The 20461-nt window shown below is 41.2% G+C and overlaps 1 protein-coding gene across 1 annotated transcript in view; it reads right to left on the bottom strand.

The window, feature by feature from the left end:
* The window catches only part of ELOVL2 (ELOVL fatty acid elongase 2), a 64185-nt gene that overhangs the window by 17536 nt on the left and 26188 nt on the right, over window positions 1-20461 (bottom strand). The window contains exons 4-5 of the mRNA XM_075052165.1: window positions 10546-10609; window positions 4906-5093 (exon numbers count right to left, since the gene is read on the bottom strand). Coding sequence (XP_074908266.1) covers window positions 4906-5093; window positions 10546-10609 — 252 coding nt within the window. The remainder of the gene's footprint in view (window positions 1-4905; window positions 5094-10545; window positions 10610-20461) is intronic.

The following is a 20461-nucleotide window of genomic DNA, read 5'->3' as shown; positions in this document are numbered from 1 at the left end:
GATTAGTGAAGGAGTAAACAATCATTTATTACCATCTTAAAAAGAACAAAATCATTATGTTGAAGTTGGATTTCTATAGTAAAATTCCAGGACAGTTCAAATCAGCTAGGATATGTGTCTCTTTTTACCTCTCTTCATCACCTGCTCTATTAAAACTTTACTTAGACCTTCTGCTACTCAAGCTCTATCTTTTTAACACTTGTGCAGTTAGAAAGCAAATCTTTCTGATGTCAGCCATTATAATGATGGAAAAAACCCAGAGTGTAAGTGCTCCTTCTATTTTTGGTTTGTTCCTTTCGTTTTGCCCACTGTTATCCCAAATCCAAGCATTATACTGGGCTTTCTAGTAATTTGTGAGATGTAATCCCAGTTGCAATGTGGAGGGTTAAAAATGGTGGCCAGTGGCTCTGACTGTGCCAGCATTGTGCTTCTGACCTTTCCCTGCTCTCAGAAGGTATAGAGAAGGTAATTCTGGTACTCCTGGGAATCCTTGCATCGTCTTGGCACCTATGGATCTGCAAGTTATGACTATAATTCAGAAATTGGACTTAACTGTAGGGTGAATTTTCAGGTCCTAGAAACAGGTAAAGTGAAGGTAATTTGCTCCTCTTTTCTAATCCTGTAAGGTAAAAGACTTTTCTTCTGGCTTCACTAGAAAGGTTAATGCACTAGGCTTGCAGTACTTGTGCAGTTCTGCTCTTTCCCCTTTGCTCTGAATCGAGGGGTCCTCACACGCTAGTCCTGCTTCCCCACATGGATGTGGTTGCTTGCTTACAAATCCTATGGATTTGTAATAAATCTGTGAAGCTACCTGGGGATACAGGCAGCTTGAGACATCACGCCACCCCTATGCTAATGACACGTATCTCTAGATCTCTTTTTTAATCTGACCCAGATGGTGCCAGTGTCCTGGTTTTCTCAGTGCCTGATCAACAAAAGGACTTGGGTGAGACCTTGATGACTAGCTGAGATTTAATTTAAATAGGGCAGAGGTGATTCTTACTGCTGGGGAAAGCAGCCTAACACCATGGTAGAGATTATGTCTTTTCCTATTAATGAGAGAGTATCCTTATCTGAGTAATATCACAATTCAGAGATCAGCATCGGTCTCCTTTGTTTCCACTTTTAATTTATCATTGTAGTTGTGATGGTTTTATCCCGTGGTAAACCTTATCTTTAACCTTATCTTGGCCTCTGGCATTTCAGACTGCATCCCTGGAGTGTGGTTTGTGAGTTGACTTGCACATGAAATAATTTTAAAATATACAGAGACCTGATTGCTTTTCACAGTAAACTGGTTTTCTGCTCACAGTTGGTACTTTTAGGATCTTGGGCGGAGATTTGTGTAGAGAAAAGGCATGTTTTTCTTCAGTGAAATTGCTAAAAGTTTTGGTTTTTATTAAAATAAAAAGGTGGTGGTTGTTTTTCTTTATGCAGATTTTTGGCAAAGTTACTAGAAATTGCTGGATCTGTAGACTTGATCTGGGTCTATGAACACTTAATGGTACAGAATAGTACACGACCAACAACAAACCTCTCATGCAGGTTTCTCTTGTAGCAGCAAGGGTGGAGGGAATTGTCTTCTGGCCCCTTGTCAGTGCACCTGCAGCCTGCCTGATTTAAGCACAGGACTCGCGTCTAAGCTTCAGGTACTTGAAAAAGCCATGCTTGAAAACCAAGTGCTCCACTTCTCCATTATATTTAATGGCAAGAGGTAAGTGCCTTTGATGATTTCAGGAAAATCTATTTGCTAATTCAGAAGTCTAAAATAAGGTCTAATAAACTGCCATTCTGGGAGGCCTTCAAAGGCACCTAACTCTTTCTTGACACACAAATGTTCAGACATCTCAGTAGGATGAGGGCAGCTGGGCAGAGCTGTTTTTCTTTGGACCTTGTCCTTCGGGGATAGAAGGGGTATCTGACCTTATGCTAATGGCACGTCTTAGAGTTGTCCTGGAGCTGTTCCTCCAAGTACTTTAGGGATTGGTTGACCTCAAAGCTCATGGAGCTAAAATCGGCTCCCAGATACTTCACGCCCATGGTGCAGTGCATGGAGCTCTGGCTCAAAAGAGGAATCTGTCCTTGGAGACTTAAAAACAGCCCTTTTGTTACAACTCCTTGCAATAACCTTTGCCTTCTTGCCTTGAGGTTGTACAAATCAACTGTAGTCAAGGGACAGCTAAACTAGGCCAGGAGATGAAGAATTGCAGCACAGGTACCCCTATCAGCTGGTTTACCATGTTTCTCATTAAAGCCATCGTGTGGGACAGTCTGCATTTGGAGATACACCCCTTCTTTTGAATGAGATTTTTTTCTTCTTTTGAATGTCTAAGAAGGACCCACTCCATTCTGGAGCTATCACAAGAAAAGGTGTGTGGCACCTTATAAACAAAACCAAGAACAGATAAGAACAACAATGCTAATAGCTGGTGGTGTTTTTTTTTTGTCTTTTATCTCTATTATAGAGCTTATTTTGTGATTTATCTCTGTTACAGAGACCAGAGGGGTTCAGGTGCAGTGGGAGGATGGAGGAATAAGACAACCGTTATAGACGTCTCTGACTAGGAATTAATCCTGAATCATACTCACTGGAGGGATCAGCTGTGTTTACATAAGAAACCACTGTGCAGAATGCTCTAAATATAGGTGACTCTTGCCTTAAAGAGCTTACTGTCCATAAAAGACAGAGAGAATAAGGGCCAGAGAGAAGCTTTGGAAATGAGACATTTTGAAACATTGAGTCACCTTAACTTTATTCAGTACTGAAGATGATTTCTGCTCTCCCATTTGCCTGTTTTCCTTCAGCAGGGATGTGCCAGCTACCTCAGGCAGGTCTGCAAGTCTTAACTTCCATTCTGTTCCTTCACAGGAGAAGCTGTGATAGGAACCAGGCAAGTAGACTATGAAAAAATACAGAGCCACTATTATGGAAGAGTGTTTAGTACAGTGTAAAACCAGCCTGGCTGACAGTCGAGAGCTAAGGGTAAAATCTGCAGGAAAACAGCTGGTGGTGCAGATCAGTCATGATGTCCTCCAGGCTCCTGAAAAATGCAGAATGTGGAGCTACGAGCCACTGCCAGCCATGCCCAGCTGCAGTCTGGGAGACATAAATCAGCGTCTTCCAGCTACAGAATCAAGGTGTAGAGGGGCTAATCTGAGGACTAACGCAGCTCGGTGATTGTCTGCAGCAGAGTTAGCCTCAGGAAGGACAGAGCGGTGAGGTGGCTGAACAGGAGCTGGCTCAACACAATTCATCTGAGGACGTGAAGGTGGCAAAAACCATGTTTGCTTCATTCACGTAAGTGAGACCTGCTAAAATTCTCTTTGTTCATTCATTTACTTGCGGCAGGCCAAATCAGCCTGCCAAGGGGAGGGGAGCAGTATTTTTGTTTTCTCTTCAGTTAATCCTTTTTGCTGAGTCCTGCTGCTGAAGACAGTTATCTGCACAGCTTCAAGCAGAATGGGGATTTAAACATCAAAGTGCTGATTTAAATTCCGGAGGACAATCAGTATGGAGTCATCAAGCCTTCCAGCAATTGTGCTGGTTTCTCCTTTGCTCTGGGCCTGATCCTGCACACTCAGATGCCCACAGCAACCGCTGAAGCCAGATGGAGCTTTGACCAGGATGAAGCTCTGTGTAGCACGACTGGTTCTTTGCACAAAGGCACAAACTTAAACTGCTGTTCAGTCTTTTGACCAGGCCAATCACCTCGTGTTTAGCTCAAATTAATTTCAAACTTGAAATCTTTTGGTCCTGTTTGGCTTCTGCAAAGTTTCTTTTCTGGCTGACAGAACAGTTGGTCCTTATTTTTCTCATGGAAACTGCTGTAGTGTCCGGCAGCCCAGGGAACAAGAAATGCTGTGACACTGTGCAGATAAGGCAGCAATGTCAGCTCATGCCTCCGCAGGTCACACTGTGAAATCAAGCACATCCTTCAGCCAGGGCTTCTGATGCCTGGGGTCACTTTTTAAGACAAGTTGAAAAATGTTTTGTGTTTTTTTTCTTTTAGTGTTTGTTTTTTAGGGCTGTATGTGATGGATGTTAACACTTTAGTATTAAAATACCTCAGTTATCACAAGGCTGATAATGGGAAGCTTTCAAATAGTATCAAAATAGTGACTTTTGGCTTCTGCTCCCCACCAGGAGGGGTGTGTGTGTGTGTGTGTGTGTGTGTGTGAAAACACATATGTCTTTGCTGAGGAGCACTGTTTGAGTCCTCTGCTGCTGCAAAATCGTCAGGTGCATTCGAACCTCTCTTCTGGTTCTGAATGGATCCTGATTTCTGTAAGCATGTTGCTTCCTGATAAGTACTTGGGAAATAATCTGCGTGACTATATTTAGCCTCCAAGTCCCACAGCACTTGCTTTTGGCTGAAGTGGCAGGTTTTTAACATCTGTCTCTTACTGTCTGACTATATGAGGAAATCTTCTTAGGAGAGCAAAAAAATAACATTGAATTGCCAATACCATAAATAAATCAGTACTTACTCTCATCTATAAATCTGTTCACATTTAAGTGTGGATATTTGTACATAGAAAAATCATTCCATAGACAGTCATAAAAATAAAACTCAATCCATGGGCATATTCATGGGTGCTGAAGAGTGAGGTGTAGGCATGTTTGAGCTGAGCAACTGCTGCAGATTCAAATTCAGGCTTGTAGACACTGTCCTGGTAGCAGCCAGCTGTCCCCAGGCGTGGACTGTAGCTCAGGAAGGACAGTCAAAATGTGCTGAGATCTAAGCTGAGAGAAGGTACTGTCCAGTTGCTAAGGGACTTGATCTCTAAATTTCCTTTGCTGTTGATGTTAAATTTCCTAGCAAAACTATCTGTTGCTGAGGTATTCCTGCGAAAAACTGTATATAGCTCACCTTTCTCAGCCGTGCTGCATGGAAGAACACTTACCTCTATAAGCATGTACAAGGAGAGCAGTGTAATCCCAAGGTTATATACAATGAGGTGAGCCCTGAGCGAGAAAGGAGGCCTGTCCTTCATGAACTTGTTGCCCAGCCATATGCAGAGTAGGTATGCTCCGGTAAGGAAAAATGTGGGAAGGTAAGAGTCCAAAAGGAACCATCCTCTGACCCTGGCATCTGAAAAGAAACACATGCAGCAGGCAATTAAGAAGACTATGGTAAAGCATTGCTAAAATAAGGCAGATCACATACTGAAAAAAGTCTGCTAAAAGCGCAAGAGGGAATCTGCCATGCTTTGCTCGCAAGAGTGATCCATTGCTTTTACCCTGCCCCGCCAAAACTGCATACTAATTCAGAGAATGTGTGCTGAAAACTGCATGGAATTCCCTAACAATTTAAGGTCACTTAAATCTTCTCCTTTTAAATGGAAAGAGAAAATGAAAAGAAGAAAACATTCCTATGTGCTTTTTAAAATTTAATTTAATGTTTTAACTTAATATTTAATTAAACCATATCTTAATCTGCTCAATCAGCAGTCTGCAGATAGTATTAAATACAAAGTATGTGTGCAAAGTTGCCAGTTCATATATTTTTTTAATTCTGTATCTGCCATATAAGTATGAAGGTATATAACACTTGCTAGAAAATATATATACAAGGGGAGGATTTTTCAAAAACATTAAAAATGAAAAACAAATGGCAAATGTTTACTTTGACTGTTATCTAAGATCTTTGGTAAGGCAAGGGCTTGCTTTTTCACAGTTTCTGTCCCATTTGCCTGGTCCTGAACTGAAATATTAAGGTCAAATCCTGCTTGCCTTATTCACACAAGTAATCCCATTGGCAGTAATCAGATAGTTCAGTGTATATGAGCAAAGCCTAATCCTATATGCCAATCTGGAGGCACCACTTTGTTGTCCTATGAGCAACTGGATGTCATGAGCAAAAGGAGTGTGGGGTTTTTTGTTTTTTTTGTTTTTTTTTTTTTTGTTTCCAAGATGGAGCAAAATTTAGAGTTAATTTTTGCACAGTAACAATCTTCAGACATTTATGTATAAAAAGAACAAGGGGCATCACGGCTAGTTTTTCAAAAATGTTACTCTAAATCTGTCATGATTTATGGAGTAAGTGAAGAAATAAGTCAGTGAGAAGCTATTATGCAGGTCACAGTAGTTCTTTCTGCTCTTAGAAACTGTTTTAAATAGCTTTAGTTTATTTTTTAGATTATTAAAAATTGTAAAAGAAGAAAAGATATTCATAGTGTATGGAAAAATCATTTTACTATTTTTCTGCCTGTGTTGATTTTGGAAAGGACTGGGCAATGGGTGATGCTCAAACCAAACGTGCCCAAGCATTTAACAAACTGTTGCCGATTGCAGGTTTGCTGTACTGTATTCTTTCTGACTATTCTTTCCTCAGAAATATATGCATACAGCTATACTTAAAGTGAGATTTTAAGTAAGTTAGAGTAATCTGCTTATGAACAGGGCTATGAACATCAGCTTTCTTTCTCATTACAGTATTCCTCCCCTTCCCACCTTGCTTCCATCACAGTGGCTGTAACGCTCATCTGTTGGATTTGGGCTCTGCATGGGATGTTATCTCTTTTGCAGGAAAGACTTTTAACCAGACCTAAGTTACCGTGGAAGTCCAGTACTCTCCTGGTTTTGACTCTCACTTCTGGACTCCCTAAAACCTCTAGGAGAGGAGAGGTGCAGGATTAAAGCAGTCACGACAGCACAACCACCTGTGACAAAGCACCATCCTTGGTTTAGGGTGGCCTTGCTTTGCTGTGCATTACCAAGCTAGAAGGCCTGTGTTCTGTCTTCAGATCTCAACGGCTACTAAAGATCATCTTGGTGGTAGAGTAAAACACTTCCAACAACCCTCTTAAAGTTCACAAGCCACGTGTGAAGCTCTGGAATAGTTTTTGAGAGAATTCTGCTCCCATGTGGGCTCCAAACAGGTTCTCCTCCCATATAGGCTCTAAACAGGACCCAGGACCCATGGGACAGGTAAAGGTTGTGTGTGTGTTGATCTAGTGTATGGTTTAGGAGCATAAGGATTTAATTTATTTAATTGGCATCCCAAATGAAGATGTAGAAAGCAGTCATGTCAGCAAGGCTGCTATCCAAAGAAGGGTCTCCCCATCTGAGGGTTGCAACACTTGGTGCATAAAGGTTACTTGCACAAAGGCCAACTGGCATCAGTAGATAACAAAACAGCATGTTTGCTCAAAGAGGAAAAACAATTGGAAGAGATGAGAATACAAGTTAAACAGCATTAAATGCTGCCCCAGTATGCCCTCTGAAAGTATTCACTCTGCTGTGAGTGGCCACAAGCAGGTGGGCTGATCCATGCAAAAGCAGAATTTGTGTCCTTGTTCAAATCAGCATGTCGAGTATTTTTAAGATCTATATTATTTTCATTTCAAGAGAAATTATTAAAAAGTGTACCCTTACTGATTATTTTCCACCCCAACCTTGGTACCTTGAAGGGTAAGATGGTTATTGGCAGAAAGTGGTTTATAAATGGCAGCCAAGGAATGTGACTATTTTGTTTCCACTTACACTTATCCCTGAATGACAAGAAGAGGGAGGCTTTTATGTGGCAGGAAGGGAGAGGAAAGGGAGTGTATTTCAAAAAAGTTACTGGAAGAAGGAGAGATCAAAAGTATTTCTGTTGACTGACAGTTTGATCTCCAAGTTCAAGTACCATAAAGGTACGCTGTCAATAGGAGAAAGGATTATTTTTCCAATGTTGAACCCACACAGCATCTGAATTTGAGACCAAGGCAGTGAATAAAGCCACAGTGTGAAAGCACTGGACTACAGCAGGGGAAGGAGCAGGCGCCCACAAGCTCCGATTGCTCGGTGAATAAGCTCATTCACAGTCACTGGCCACGATGTGCCAGACCCTTGGGGTGAAATCTTGGCTCCTTTGAAATGAGTGGCAGGCCTCCCAGGCTCTTTAAAGGTATCAGGCTTTTATCAGTGAGGTTTAGAAACATTTTGATTTGGGTTTCTGTGTAGCTTTGGCCAGCTGGCGTCTGAGTAGATTCAGACCTTCTTAAGTGCAGAGGATAGATGGTTTTGTACCAATGCCCTGCTACTGTTCATAGTCAATTGAGGCGAGGAGGAGTGCTTATTACTTTATCGTAACTTTATTAAAATATATTTATTCTTGACCACCTGTTTCTTTCACATAAAACAAGCAACCAATTAACTAGATTAAGCTCCTGCAATTCAATATTCCATAATTTTGTGTAACACCAAACAATACTCTGGTGACCCTGGAAAAATGCTCTCTTACCGAACAATATAGCTATTTCACTGTTTCTCATTTTGCCTTGGTCCTAGATAATCTACCTAGAATGTTATGGACCAACACCAAATTTTAAGACCACTTCTTAATAAGAGTTGCAACCGATGGGCATTTATATGGCTTCTATTCCCTGATTCAAAGGACTTGGTCTGCTAGTTCAAAAGCAAACATTGAGGTACAAAGTCCAGCTGACACTAGTGAACAAAGGCACAAAGTATGCCTATATATAGATCAAATTCAGATCTTTGATAGTATATCCCTTATTCTAGTAGCGCAGTACTGCAGCTGGTGTTAAGCTGGTACTCCCAATGTGAGCAGAGGTTGCCTCCAGGAACTTTTGGTCTCTTGTGTTCTCAGCCACATTGGGTAATGATGACTAAAACCAGTATAGTAATACCAGTACTTCAGGAGTTACTACCTAAAATATAACCCATAAATATGGGATTGATTTTTATAAGAGCACTGTTATCTATCCTTTTAAGCCGTCTTGCTGCTGAATGAAGTGTGCACTGTGGATGAAAATTGGTGGAGAGAAAGAAGGGGAATGGATTGCTGTGTTTTAGACTTTTGGGGAAGCTCTCAAGAATTCATTAGATTTTCATTTGTGGGATCGTTCTATTCAATTTTAAAATGCTTGCAGTTTATTGTGAATTATTTATGTGTATAAACACATTGGAGCAAGCTATGTTATTCACTAAATGTATGATACTGTGTCGTTATACCATCAGTTAAATTAAAGATTGTAGTGCAGAGGTATGGACAAGCAAATGCTATCTTCAGCATTGCTGTCTGGAGAGGGATGGTGATGTACTTGGCAAGTAGTACAAATAATACTTGTTTAACTAAAGTGCTTTCTAAAAGCCCAGAGGGATCTGTGTAGTATTCTGCATTGAATTAACTACAGTTCATGCCTTCAAACAATTTGTTCTGGACCAACAAAGAAAGAGGAATGAAGGAGAACATCATGTCCATTTGAAAAAACCAACCAACCAAACCAGAAAAAGTACCTTTATGCTTGTGATCACGTTTCTTTGTTAATATTAAAATGTACTATTGTAGAAGCCATCTCCGTTTTAATCACTTCTACTGCTGTTCCCAAGCTGTTCAGTTTTTCTTCACCAGAAATCTTTCTTTCACGCTTCACATCTACTGCAGAGATGATGGATAAGATTTTGCGGCTGGCCAGCTAGCCAGCTAAGAAAAATGAGAATTTCTTGCTTTTAAGAATGCTACAGCTTGCTTTCCCTTGTCCTCCTAATTAAGCAAGGATTGTTTCTGGGACCTGGAGAACATTATTGTAACAAAATGAGAATACATAAGCATATGTCCATCCACATAGGCAGCAGTTCTGGATTTAACCACAGGGAAAAGTTTGCAAGGCTGTTCCTGAAGTTGAATGTTTAAGCCCAGCCCTAGCAGCAGAGAGATGGCCTTACAGGGACTTTCTCTGAAGACTGTCTGCTGTCTAAACTTCTATCTTATCCCTTTCCTCTCATTGCTTGGCTCTCTTACCCTGACTTTGATGCTCCATCCTCACCTTGCCGTAGCCTTTTTCTTTATTTCTGTGATCCTATTTCAGGTTGGGTTTTTTTACTATTACTTTTTTCAGTCCTAACAAATCATGAGACACCTCCAAACTACAGTTATTCCAGTTATTCTTGTCCAAAGTGTTTTAGAAAGCAAAAGTAGGAAGTAGAAAGATGCATCTGTTCTCCCACCCAGGTTTACTCAAATTTTGGATGTGATCCTGCAGGGTGCTAAAATCCCTTTCCTGCTTTTGCTCTGAACATCCTTCTGAATTAGGCTGATAGAGAGCTGGACCAATCAATAACTGGATTATGAATGAGAATCAGCCTCAAAGCAGATCTTCCATTTTCAGAAAAACCCCAGCTTTCAATTTTTTTAACCTACATTAGGATATAAAACTGAAATCCTTTGATATTCTCAGAAACAAAGGACTGTCAAATCTAGTGACTTTTTTTAAGTTTCAGGAAAAAAGGTAATTCAGTTTCACTACTTCTTTCACCTTCAGTGTAATCTGTGATTGGTTTTGATTTGTATTACAGGTAATAATAATGTCAGTCAAAAGAAAAATGTATTGGCTTTCTATAAATGCAGTGCAGTGATAGATTTCCTCCAATAATGGTATGTTCCTGCAAATACTGTGATTCTGCCTAGTCCACATTTTTCAGTGAGAAATTATTCAGATAGAAGATTTTTGAATGCTTCTATTTATTAAAATATTTTTGAGTGATAATCTGGATAGGTATTATTTCCTAAAAAGGCTAAAAGTGGAGCAGCTTACCTCGAGGTCCAAACATATAGTCCACAAATGCATTTACTTCCCGGTCAAAAGCTTTCAGGTGCTCCTAAAAAATATAAAAAGGATATGTGACAAACATTATCTGATAGCTCACATAGAGATTAAAATTTAAAAAAAACCAACAAACTGGCAAAGAGCATGTCATGCTAAAGTATTTCCAAAGTATGCAACATCATGTCTACTGCAAAAAAGCCAAACCTCTTTAAAAATTAATTTAGGGCAGATTGTGGTCTAGATAACAATAGAGACCTCGTTACTGGAAACTGCCCAAACCAGAACTCTTTAGGAAGGGAAATTAAGGTTTTACAAATTAAAAAGCACAAGTATCATAGCAAACCTGTCTGTGATAGAGTGAAAACAACACCTAATAAAGATGCTTTTTTGTTTGTTTTTGCTATGTTTCCTCAAATGAAATAAATTTTTTTGCAGAGAAGAGCTGGCGCTTCCTTTGGTAAGCTTCACAAAGCTGCCTGGTTCCAACTGTGCATCAGTGACATTGCATCAGCTGAATATCTCGATGCTTTATAAAGGAAACCTTTGGGGTGACCCAACTGAGATTTCTCTAAATCGGGCACTGAGTTCCTAAAAAAAGTCTGCAGGAGAACACAGACCTCTTGTAATGAAGTTCAGACTATGGAGGGAGGGAGGAAGAAGAGGCAGGAGGAGGAGGGCTATGCGACAGAGGCATTGTGTTTTGAGGTTTAAGTCAACGGAGCTGCTCAGCTGGCAGGCCTGGCAAGTTTGTGTCTGTTTGTGACCGAGCTGGGAGCTAAGCCATGATGGGCACAGTCCTTCCCTCTGTCGGATGCGGTGGCCTCTCCAAAATACTTCTTCTCAGACTCCGGTTCTGGGCTGTGGCTTCCTGCATGCCGGTGCCTGAACAACTCTTTGCTACAAGCCTGAGGTCAGCCAGGTTCTTCCTCTGTTCCTTCCAACAACACCCTGCTGCGTTTGATGAATTAATTTCAGCACTGAGCAAATGCAGCCAAGCTGAGGAGAAAGACGCAGAGTGATGCTGAGCATCTCCATAGGGCGAGAGCTGCCAAGGGCTGTGTGTGCCTTTGAATGCCAGATATCTCCACCGCAGCCTGGGCTGCAGTCACCATCAGCAGATCTGCTTCGTGAAGAACCACATTTGCTCCCCAACATTCCCCTGCTGTGGCCGGATTGCAGTCTGGGCAGGCAGAAGCTCCTGGCACTCCCAAGCCCCTTGTCTTTCTTCCCCTCTTGCGTTTTGGTCCTTAGGATGTTCAAAGTGGATGGGTTTTGTGTGAATACATGGCAGCAAGAGGTTTTGCAGCATCCCAGGCTGCAAAGGTCTGTCTCTGCAAGATGCTGCTGTGTTCATCTTATCTTAAATAAAAACCCAACAAAACCCCCAAAACTAAAACTATGTGTAGTTTTTTTAAAACAAAAAAAATAAAGGACTTGCTCTGAAAGAGGACAAAATGAAGCTAACGATTCACGATACAAAAAGATTCCTCGTACTTTGCAGCACTGAGGAAATTAAACTAGCTTTTAGGAAAGGGTTCCGACTACTGCCCCTGGAGAAAGGTGTTTTCTCAATTTCAGACATTTTCCTCAACAGCCTAAGGATGTCTTCTGTCATAGGGGGTTGCTCTGTTTCCAGGTGTGGGACCTGTGCAGAAGTTCTGCTTCCATTTTTACATCCCGAAGCTATGTAATTTTTCTGCTATTATTTTATGATGAAGGTACTGCCATTTGGGGAATGCCACGCTGCTGTTTGTCTGTGGTATGCCCACTCGCTACATTAATTTGAAACAGAGCTACTCCTGTGCTTGATGGTTTTGTTGTTAGACTTAATGGACTGCTTTGGAAAAAATACTTTAATGGATTCAAGTGACTTGTAGGAAAGAGCATGCAAAGCTACTTGCTTTCATGCTTACATTATATAAACAAATCTTACGTGTCAAGAACAAAATAATAAACTGTGTATATTCCTTTTATATTAAAATGCTGTAGATAAATGTACTCTCGGCTGCGTTGAAATGAAAATTAGGGACTGAATTCTAACAGTTAGGTGGCAGAATTAGAGTTGTAGAATAATTATTAAGGAGAAAGAGCAGAATGAAGACTAAAAAAAAATAGAATCATAGAATCATTTAAGTCGGAAAAGACCTTTAGATCATTGAGTCCAACCGTTAACCTAGCACTGCCACGTTGACCACTAAACCATGTCCCCAGGCACCACATCTACACGTCTTAAATACCCCCAGGGATGGCGACTCAACCACTTCCCTGGGCAGCCTGTACCACCTTCTTTCGGTGAAAAAATTTTTCCTAGTATCCAATCTAAACCTCCCCTGGTGCAACTTGAGGCTGTTTCCTCTTGTCCTATCACCTGTTACTTGGGAGAAGAGCCCGATCCCCACCTGGCTACACCCTCCTTTCAGGTAGTTGTAGGGAGCGATCAGGTCTCCCCTCAGCCTCCTCTTCTCCAGACTAAACAACCCCAGTTCCCTCAGCCGCTCCTCATAAGACTTGTGCTCCAGACCCTTCACCAGCTCCATTGCCCTTCTCTGGACACACTCCAGCACCTCCATGTCTTTCCTGTAGTGAGGGGCCCAAAACTGAACACAGGACTCGAGGGGTGGCCTCATCAGTGCTGAATACAGGGGGACGATCACCTCCCTGCTCCTGCCGGCCACACTATTTCTGACACAGGCCAGGATGCCGTTGGCCTTCTTGGCCACCTGGGCTCACTGCTGGCTCATATTCAGCCGGCTGTCGACCAGCACCCCCAGGTCCTTTTCCACCAGGCAGCTTTCCAGCCACTCTTCCCCAAGCCTGTAGCATTACATGGGGTTGCTGTGACCCAAGTGCAGGACCCAGCACTCAACCTTGTTGAACCTCATACAATTGGCCTCAGCCCATCGATCCAGCCTGTCCAGATCCCTCTGTAGAGCCTCCCTACCCTCCAGCAGATCAACCCTCCCTCCCAACTTGGTGTCATCTGCAAAATGTACAAAGATTGCTTTTTGCACAGGTTACTGTTTTCATTGATCCAACTTGTGACAGTTGACCTCTGACACCTGGCTAAGGTGAGCAGACAGCATGCTGATGTAGACAAGCCAGCCTAAAGTTAAATCCACCTCCTTACGAATGTGCTTAAATGACACAGTGGGGACTTTTATCAGCTCCCAGCCCTGTTCCAGTCTATCTTAATTAGCACTAGATCAATTCAGTGCCTGGTTTGCTTTCATAGGTAATTTGAGTGTAGAAATTTTTCTAGGAGGTGCAGCAGAAGAAACAAATATACTTAAGAGTTGTCCCAGCATTTACCTCCCTTTTAGCTTTTTTACAGCTTATCTTAGTTTACAGGAACAAAGATAGATGTTTGCAGGAACAAAAATAGAGATTTACGAGATATAGCTTTACAAGGTTGTTAAAGACAATACATTTGTTTATATACCTAATACTAGTACTAATGTTTGGGAAAAAAAATTTCTTACTTTAAAACAGGTAGGTCATTTTGTGTGACTGATCTTGTCACCTTCCTGTCAACGCCGCTACAAGAGACCATACCATATTTCTGGGTTTTAGAACATGTCCTTAATAGTGCCTCTAGGCAGATTAGATGTGAATGTCTTGCTCTTTTCTAAAGAAAAGCAAATAAAAACAGCCTGAACAAAACCACATGCTCAGACTACTCACTTTTCTCTGCCTAATCACTATAATAGCCTTTATCAGTGAAGGTATTTGAGTTACGAGGCTAAAGATTAACGTGTATTTCATGTTTTTCCTTCTGTTGTACAGGACACTGCTCTGGGTATTGGCAATGCTAGCAGTTTGGCAGAATTTCACACAGATTTGTGGAAGATTTATATACCTACACCTACAAAAAAGACATTAGGTTATCTGAGCAAATCAAATCACCCAAATGGAAAGATGAGGAGAGGTCATAAAGCCAATGATGATAAAGCAACATAGAGGTCTCTAATGAGTTGCAATATCTTTGTAACAGAAATGGAAATAAGTGAATAAGTAGCACAGTGCGCACATGTGAATTACTGTTTTCATGCTGATTGCACTTAAAACACTATTTCAAAGTCAGCAGGTATGGGAGAAAAAACCACTTCTCATTCTATGCGTATACAGCTTTGCTAGTGTTGGTTTTCAGTGAGAGACCAATGTCTATTGGTTTCCTGATAGTTTTAGTAAAAGTAATATAAGCTATGCAAAAATTATGTACATGCTATCTAAACAGTGCAGGTATCAAAATACCTTTGATTTCTCAAAACACCAATGATCTGTCTTTAGGCATTATCTACTGCCCACTGAAAACATTGCCACAAGTGATTTAAATTTCTCTTTATATAGCAATATAAACCAGGCTACCTGGATCCAGTATAAACATGAAAAAACTTCTTTCTTTTACAGAAGCAAGCGGATGGACTTGTCCCTGTCAGCTATTGTTCCCAGTGACAATCTTAAAAAATCTCCCAACTACTACTTTAGCAAATTAATACTGCAGTCTAGAAACGAGGAGTTTACAGCCAAAGTAACTTGTTTGATCCTTTGGGAATAAGAATGACCACCAACAGGCTAGGGAGCCCACCGAAAGGCCTAGGTCCTAGTGGCTGCAGTCACAAACCCCTCAGAAGGAGAATTTGCCCACAGGCACGGGTTCTCCATAACCTGTGTTAGTCTAAGGATGGATATTCTAAAATTAAAGGCTCCTTGAATTTCAGAGACAGCGATATCAGTCTTTTCTGAGCTGGGATGAGGAACTCATATTCAAAATGTTCTTCATGTGCATAAAGTACTGTTACAGACAATAACTGCGATTAAAAGACAAATAAAAGGCAGTTATTAAATGTAGGCATACATGATGATGTATGTTTGTGAGGCTTTTTGTTTGATTATGCAGATTTTAAATGGCTTTCTGAAATAAACTTCCTACAGATGAATAAACTGCATTCAATCTTACTTATACTATCTGGAAACCTTTTGTATTAGTGGGGTTTTTTTCATGCAAAAGCCTGGAATGTCATTCAGTATCTCAAAAGTCCGATATAATTTGTTACTTGTTCTTGCATAGCTATACAGAAACTATAATACTCTGTATAAAAAGAGATCTCATTTCAGGCCTCAAACAAAAACCAGAAGTGCGTGCAGTCTCTGCTCTTTGGTACAGCTCCTGGAAGCAAATGTGATATTTGAAACAACCATGATGGAAAACACATATATTAACAGTATGGTGATTTTTATTATCTAGATGGCAACTTTTGCTTAATTCCCTGAAGACTTCTGCTCCGTAAACAGTCAGTGACTGAGCAGTACTGGAATAAATCTGAATTTATCAGCATGTTTAAAGAAACTAATTTTAGATGCCTGCGCATATTTGAATATACAAATATTAAAGAAGTTTTGGAAAACTGTAGTGTTGGCTCCAGAATAGCTGAAGTAGGGGATGAAATGAAGCAAAGGGAAGTCAAAGTTAAATCTCAGGACCGTTGCGTAACTGCTTATAAAATAAATTATTTAGCTTTTTATTGCTTGGATTAATTAAAATTAATCTGGAACGAAGACGTACAGTGGGGGACAATTCTTCATCACAGATTGTTTCAGACTACCTTTTAGGTTTTTGTCATCTTTATCTTCTATGATTTGTGTGTTATATCTGTAGGGGAAACGTGTATAACAATCCACAAAGAAAGCACTTCTTTGGGGATTATTATACACAAACAGCAGAGGAAGACGAAGCTGAAGGCAGAAAGGTGAGCCAGAGGTTGCTATGTATTGTGTCACTATAACAAGGGGGATATTCAATTAAATTGGGAGACAGGACATCCAGAAGTTGATAATAAACTGTTGCTTTATGTAATTTATAATTAATATATGGAACTTGCTGCTAGATGATCTCACTGAGGGCAGGAACACGCTGGAGTGAGCTCATGAGAGAAACAGACAACTAGCTGGGTGATGAGACTGCTGCCACGTCCCATGGACACACAGGGAGGGAGGGAAAAAAATTAGCTAGACGAGACATTATCTCAGATCTTCTTTTTTAGCATTTCAGATTAATTGTTTCAAGAAACAGAAACTGGACTCCTTATTTGATATGGTAATGTCTGCATCCCATGTTCTGGGACATTCTTTCAAGTCTGATGGCTGACCAAGATTAGGGGCTGGCTACATTACAAAGCTTTAATTAGCACAGCTATATTGCCAGAGCTCCCAGTAGAAGCACAGCCCTCTGACTGTGGTAAACTGGGCTGGCTAAAGGGCTCTTTTGCCAATGTCCAGTGCATCCACTTGGGATGTTTTTGCTAGCGCAGCAATCTCAGTGCCCGATTCCTTCCTAATGAGCGGCATTGCGAAGCTGGCAGACTTTTGTAACTAGATCTGTCCTAAGAAGGCAAGTAATTTGGTGTGACAGAAGTGACCGAAGCTAAGCAGTACTGCAGCAAGGCAAGTTCTGCTAGTGGTCTGGGTCCAGTGAGGTGCCCATATAATATGTGAACAAAGTTTGGTAATGCCCCTATTTTGTGGAAGATAACCAAGTAGCTAATACAAAGAACACTGATGACTCCATCTAGAGATACAGTTATGAGTTCCAAGAGAAGAGAGATCTGTATCTTTGTTTTGGAAATGCAAGTTGTACAATACATTTTAATTTAATGCAAAAATCTCTGTTTGAAAAAATCAGTATGGTGGAGAAAAATCAAAGGAAGGCTGTTCCAGCTTCAGCACAGGAAATAAAAAATGAATGCTCTGCATATATTTCTCTATTTCCTTTCTTCTAAAAGCTTTCACAATAAACTGTAAGCACTCCAGGTGAGAAAGATGTTATTCTGGTTAGTAAATTATTTAAAAGACTTCAAGAACAGCTTTGAAGGTAACAAAGAATAGCACTACTTACAGTTGAGAAACACATAGTATTTCTAAAAGGTTTCAGTAAGAGCCATGTCTGGTCTGAAAACTATTTGATTTTCAATGTTTTTCAGCCAGATTATATTTTCTTCCTATTGTTTTCTCATACTATGCAATATATGCTCCATTCCATTGCTAAAGCTTGCATGCATATGCGCAAATGTCTGGACATTTTCCAGTTGATATTACCAAATTCAGCACTTTGGTGACAAAAAGGGCAGTATCTTTGCAGCTGAGGGTTATTTTTGTATGTATGTGGAAATTACCGACTGCAGGTTGGCATCCTGTGCAAGGCTGGTAGCTTGCAGGCCTGCCTGTTCTCTGACAGAGTAAGCCAGTGGGGGAGCTGATTCATCAAATAGGCTGGTTTTCTCTAGAGGGGATTGAGAGCAGCTGTTTGAACAGTGATTACAGCCAAAAGTGCTGAACACCTTCTCCTGTGCTGATTTAGTCACTGCAGAGAAAGCTGAGTTGATGACGGTGTTACTGAGGGGGAAAAGATAAGGGGAAGGTAGCTATAAAGAAAAGAGAGGCTCACAGATTTTGCCTCAGTAGCTGCTCAGGTCACACTACCTGCAAGAAAATGCTCTTTTCAGTGGCTTCCTTGATAAGAAGACTGGCTAACAATTTCTGATATGAAAAATGAATGGAAGGATGTAAAGTTTGGTAAGTATGGGAAGACACAGCTAAAGGTAGCCAGAGGTTTTATCTTCAGTAGTTGCTGCATTTGGGCTAGGGGCTTGACTTTGAAGAACAGATAAGACGTTTTTTCCTGAAATATATAGTTACTCCTCTATCCTATGTTCTTGCAATTTTGAAGTGAGGGCACTTGTGCCTAAAGGTTCTCTTATTTTACTGCTATTCAGAGAAATTTACCATGTGGTTTAGCAATGCCTACAGGAAAGGGGTAGGCTGCCAGCAATATCCGTACCAACCCTGAAGTAGAACGTTTGACTTGCCTAAGTTACCAGGAGCATGCTAAAATATGTTACTTACACAGGCAAACTGAATTTCTTCAATTTCATCTTGATTTTTAGTTCTCAAACATATCTTGCAAGGAAGAGTTAAATCTTCAAAGACTGCTGGGGTGTAGTGTTGTGTTGCATGATGCTGAGGTGCCCTGATGAGCTCCGTGGCCCCAAGTGAGATGTTCAAGCTCCCTACACAAGGCAGAAGAGCTGGCAGAAGACTGTGCAGACAGATGGCCTTGGTGAGGATCCAGGAGCTCCCTTTCTGGAGGGTTGTAACTCAGCAGCTGCCTGCCTCCCCCTGCTTGCAACTTCAAGCCAGTGACTGTTTCTGGAGCTGGGTACGTATATAAGTCTTTCCTCTTGCAAATGCAGCCAAGATAAGAAAGTGGTACCTGCGTACAAGCAGCAGCCAGTGTGCCAGATGCTCCTGTGATACCGGTGTTCACACCTGCCCTCTGGCTAATCTGTCAGCAGGCTTTCAGCTTGTAGTCTCCATCTGCCCTGAGCCTTAGACTAGCTGTTGACTCTGGAATTTATTTTTCTTCATTTCTACTGCAGTTCTTGTCTCCCCAAGAAATACTTCAGTATATGTCTGAGCAGGGACTAGAATCTGGATGTTGAGATGAATGACCTCAGTTCCAATTTTTCACCTTTCTTTCATGCTGGTGATGGCTGACGATGCTCAGACATTTAGGGGGATGTGCCAGGCCAAGTGGTTAGGGAAGTCATAAAAAGATGTGATATGAGTTGAAGTTACGTAGAAGAGCAGTTTGAAGCTTGGTCTCCCATACAATAGGTGAGGGCTGTATACATTGAATTAATGGGAATGATAAGGTAGTGGACTTGGCAGCATCACAAGTACCTTGTTTTGGTCTATATGTGGCGATCTCAAACCCAGGCTTAGAAAACCATGTCCTGCAGGGGAGGGAGGGCAAGGAAGGCATGGCTTGAGAATGCTCCCAGGGTTTAGGAGCTTGGACCAGTATAGTTATATATAGAAATACAGGTGTTGTTACTACTGGAAACATGCAACACCTAGAGAATTTAGGAGCCTCCAACATCATGTGGCACCTGGGTTCTAAATTTTGGGCATAGGTACCCTGAGAAAGAAGTTGAATGATTGAAGGAATAAAGCCAACAAACAGCCCTGTGCAGCATCTAGTTCTCCCTTCACATCCACCCCTGCTTCGCTAGCAGTTTTGTAGGGCTCAGTAGTTTCCTAGCATATGTGCTTCAACCAAGCAAAAATCTAGTGTTGTGACGCTGATACGTGTCAGATTTAAACTGCAGTTTTGAAAAGTAATCCAGAAAAATGGCACATCAAAGCATAAATGCTAGTCTGTTGGGTTTTTTCTTGCTCTGCTTTGACTTAATGTTAGCCATTTGCTCTATTTTTATTTTCAAAGCCATTCTGCTTTACCTCTAGAAACAAAAGCATCATTGAAACTGCTGCTTCCATCCTGTAGTTACAGTCAGGTTAAAAAACAACAAAAAAAGAAACCAAACTGGTTAGTATTTTGTTCGTTAATTACCCTTTCTGCAAGCTGTCTTTATTAGGCCTGGGCTTGTAGAAAAATCTTAAAATGAACAGGAATTTTTCTGTGACACCAATATAGAGGATTCATAGAATAGATTCCTCATTCCAGTCTGGGCTGAGGACTGCAGCACTTGTGCCTGTTAGTGTTTGAAAATAAGGACAGTAGTATGTCATCCCATATTGTAAAATTGCACCCTCAGTATGCCTGTGCTCTGTAGCAGACTGCAAGGACTGGGGTTGGGGTCTGCTGTACAAGGAACCTCTCCTACCCCTTCTTTTCTCCCACTAGTGTTTTTCTGGTGGCATTGCTGGGTTACAAAGGCACCCTGCATAGTACCTGCAGGGACACCGTGTAGACTACTGATTCTCAGGTTAATTTTCTAGGGAAAAGCAGTTCTCCATCAGTTCTCTTTTTATCCCTATGCTGTGTGATAGCAAGGAGAGTGGAGTTCTGCGTGCTGCCTTCCATAGCTTGCCTGCGAGTCCTAGTATG

This window comes from Buteo buteo, chromosome 20, assembly GCF_964188355.1.
Source record: "Buteo buteo chromosome 20, bButBut1.hap1.1, whole genome shotgun sequence".
Classification (NCBI taxonomy): Eukaryota; Metazoa; Chordata; class Aves; order Accipitriformes; family Accipitridae; genus Buteo; species Buteo buteo.
Note: the sequence above shows the minus strand (reverse complement) of the source record. Positions and strands in the feature narration are given on the sequence as shown.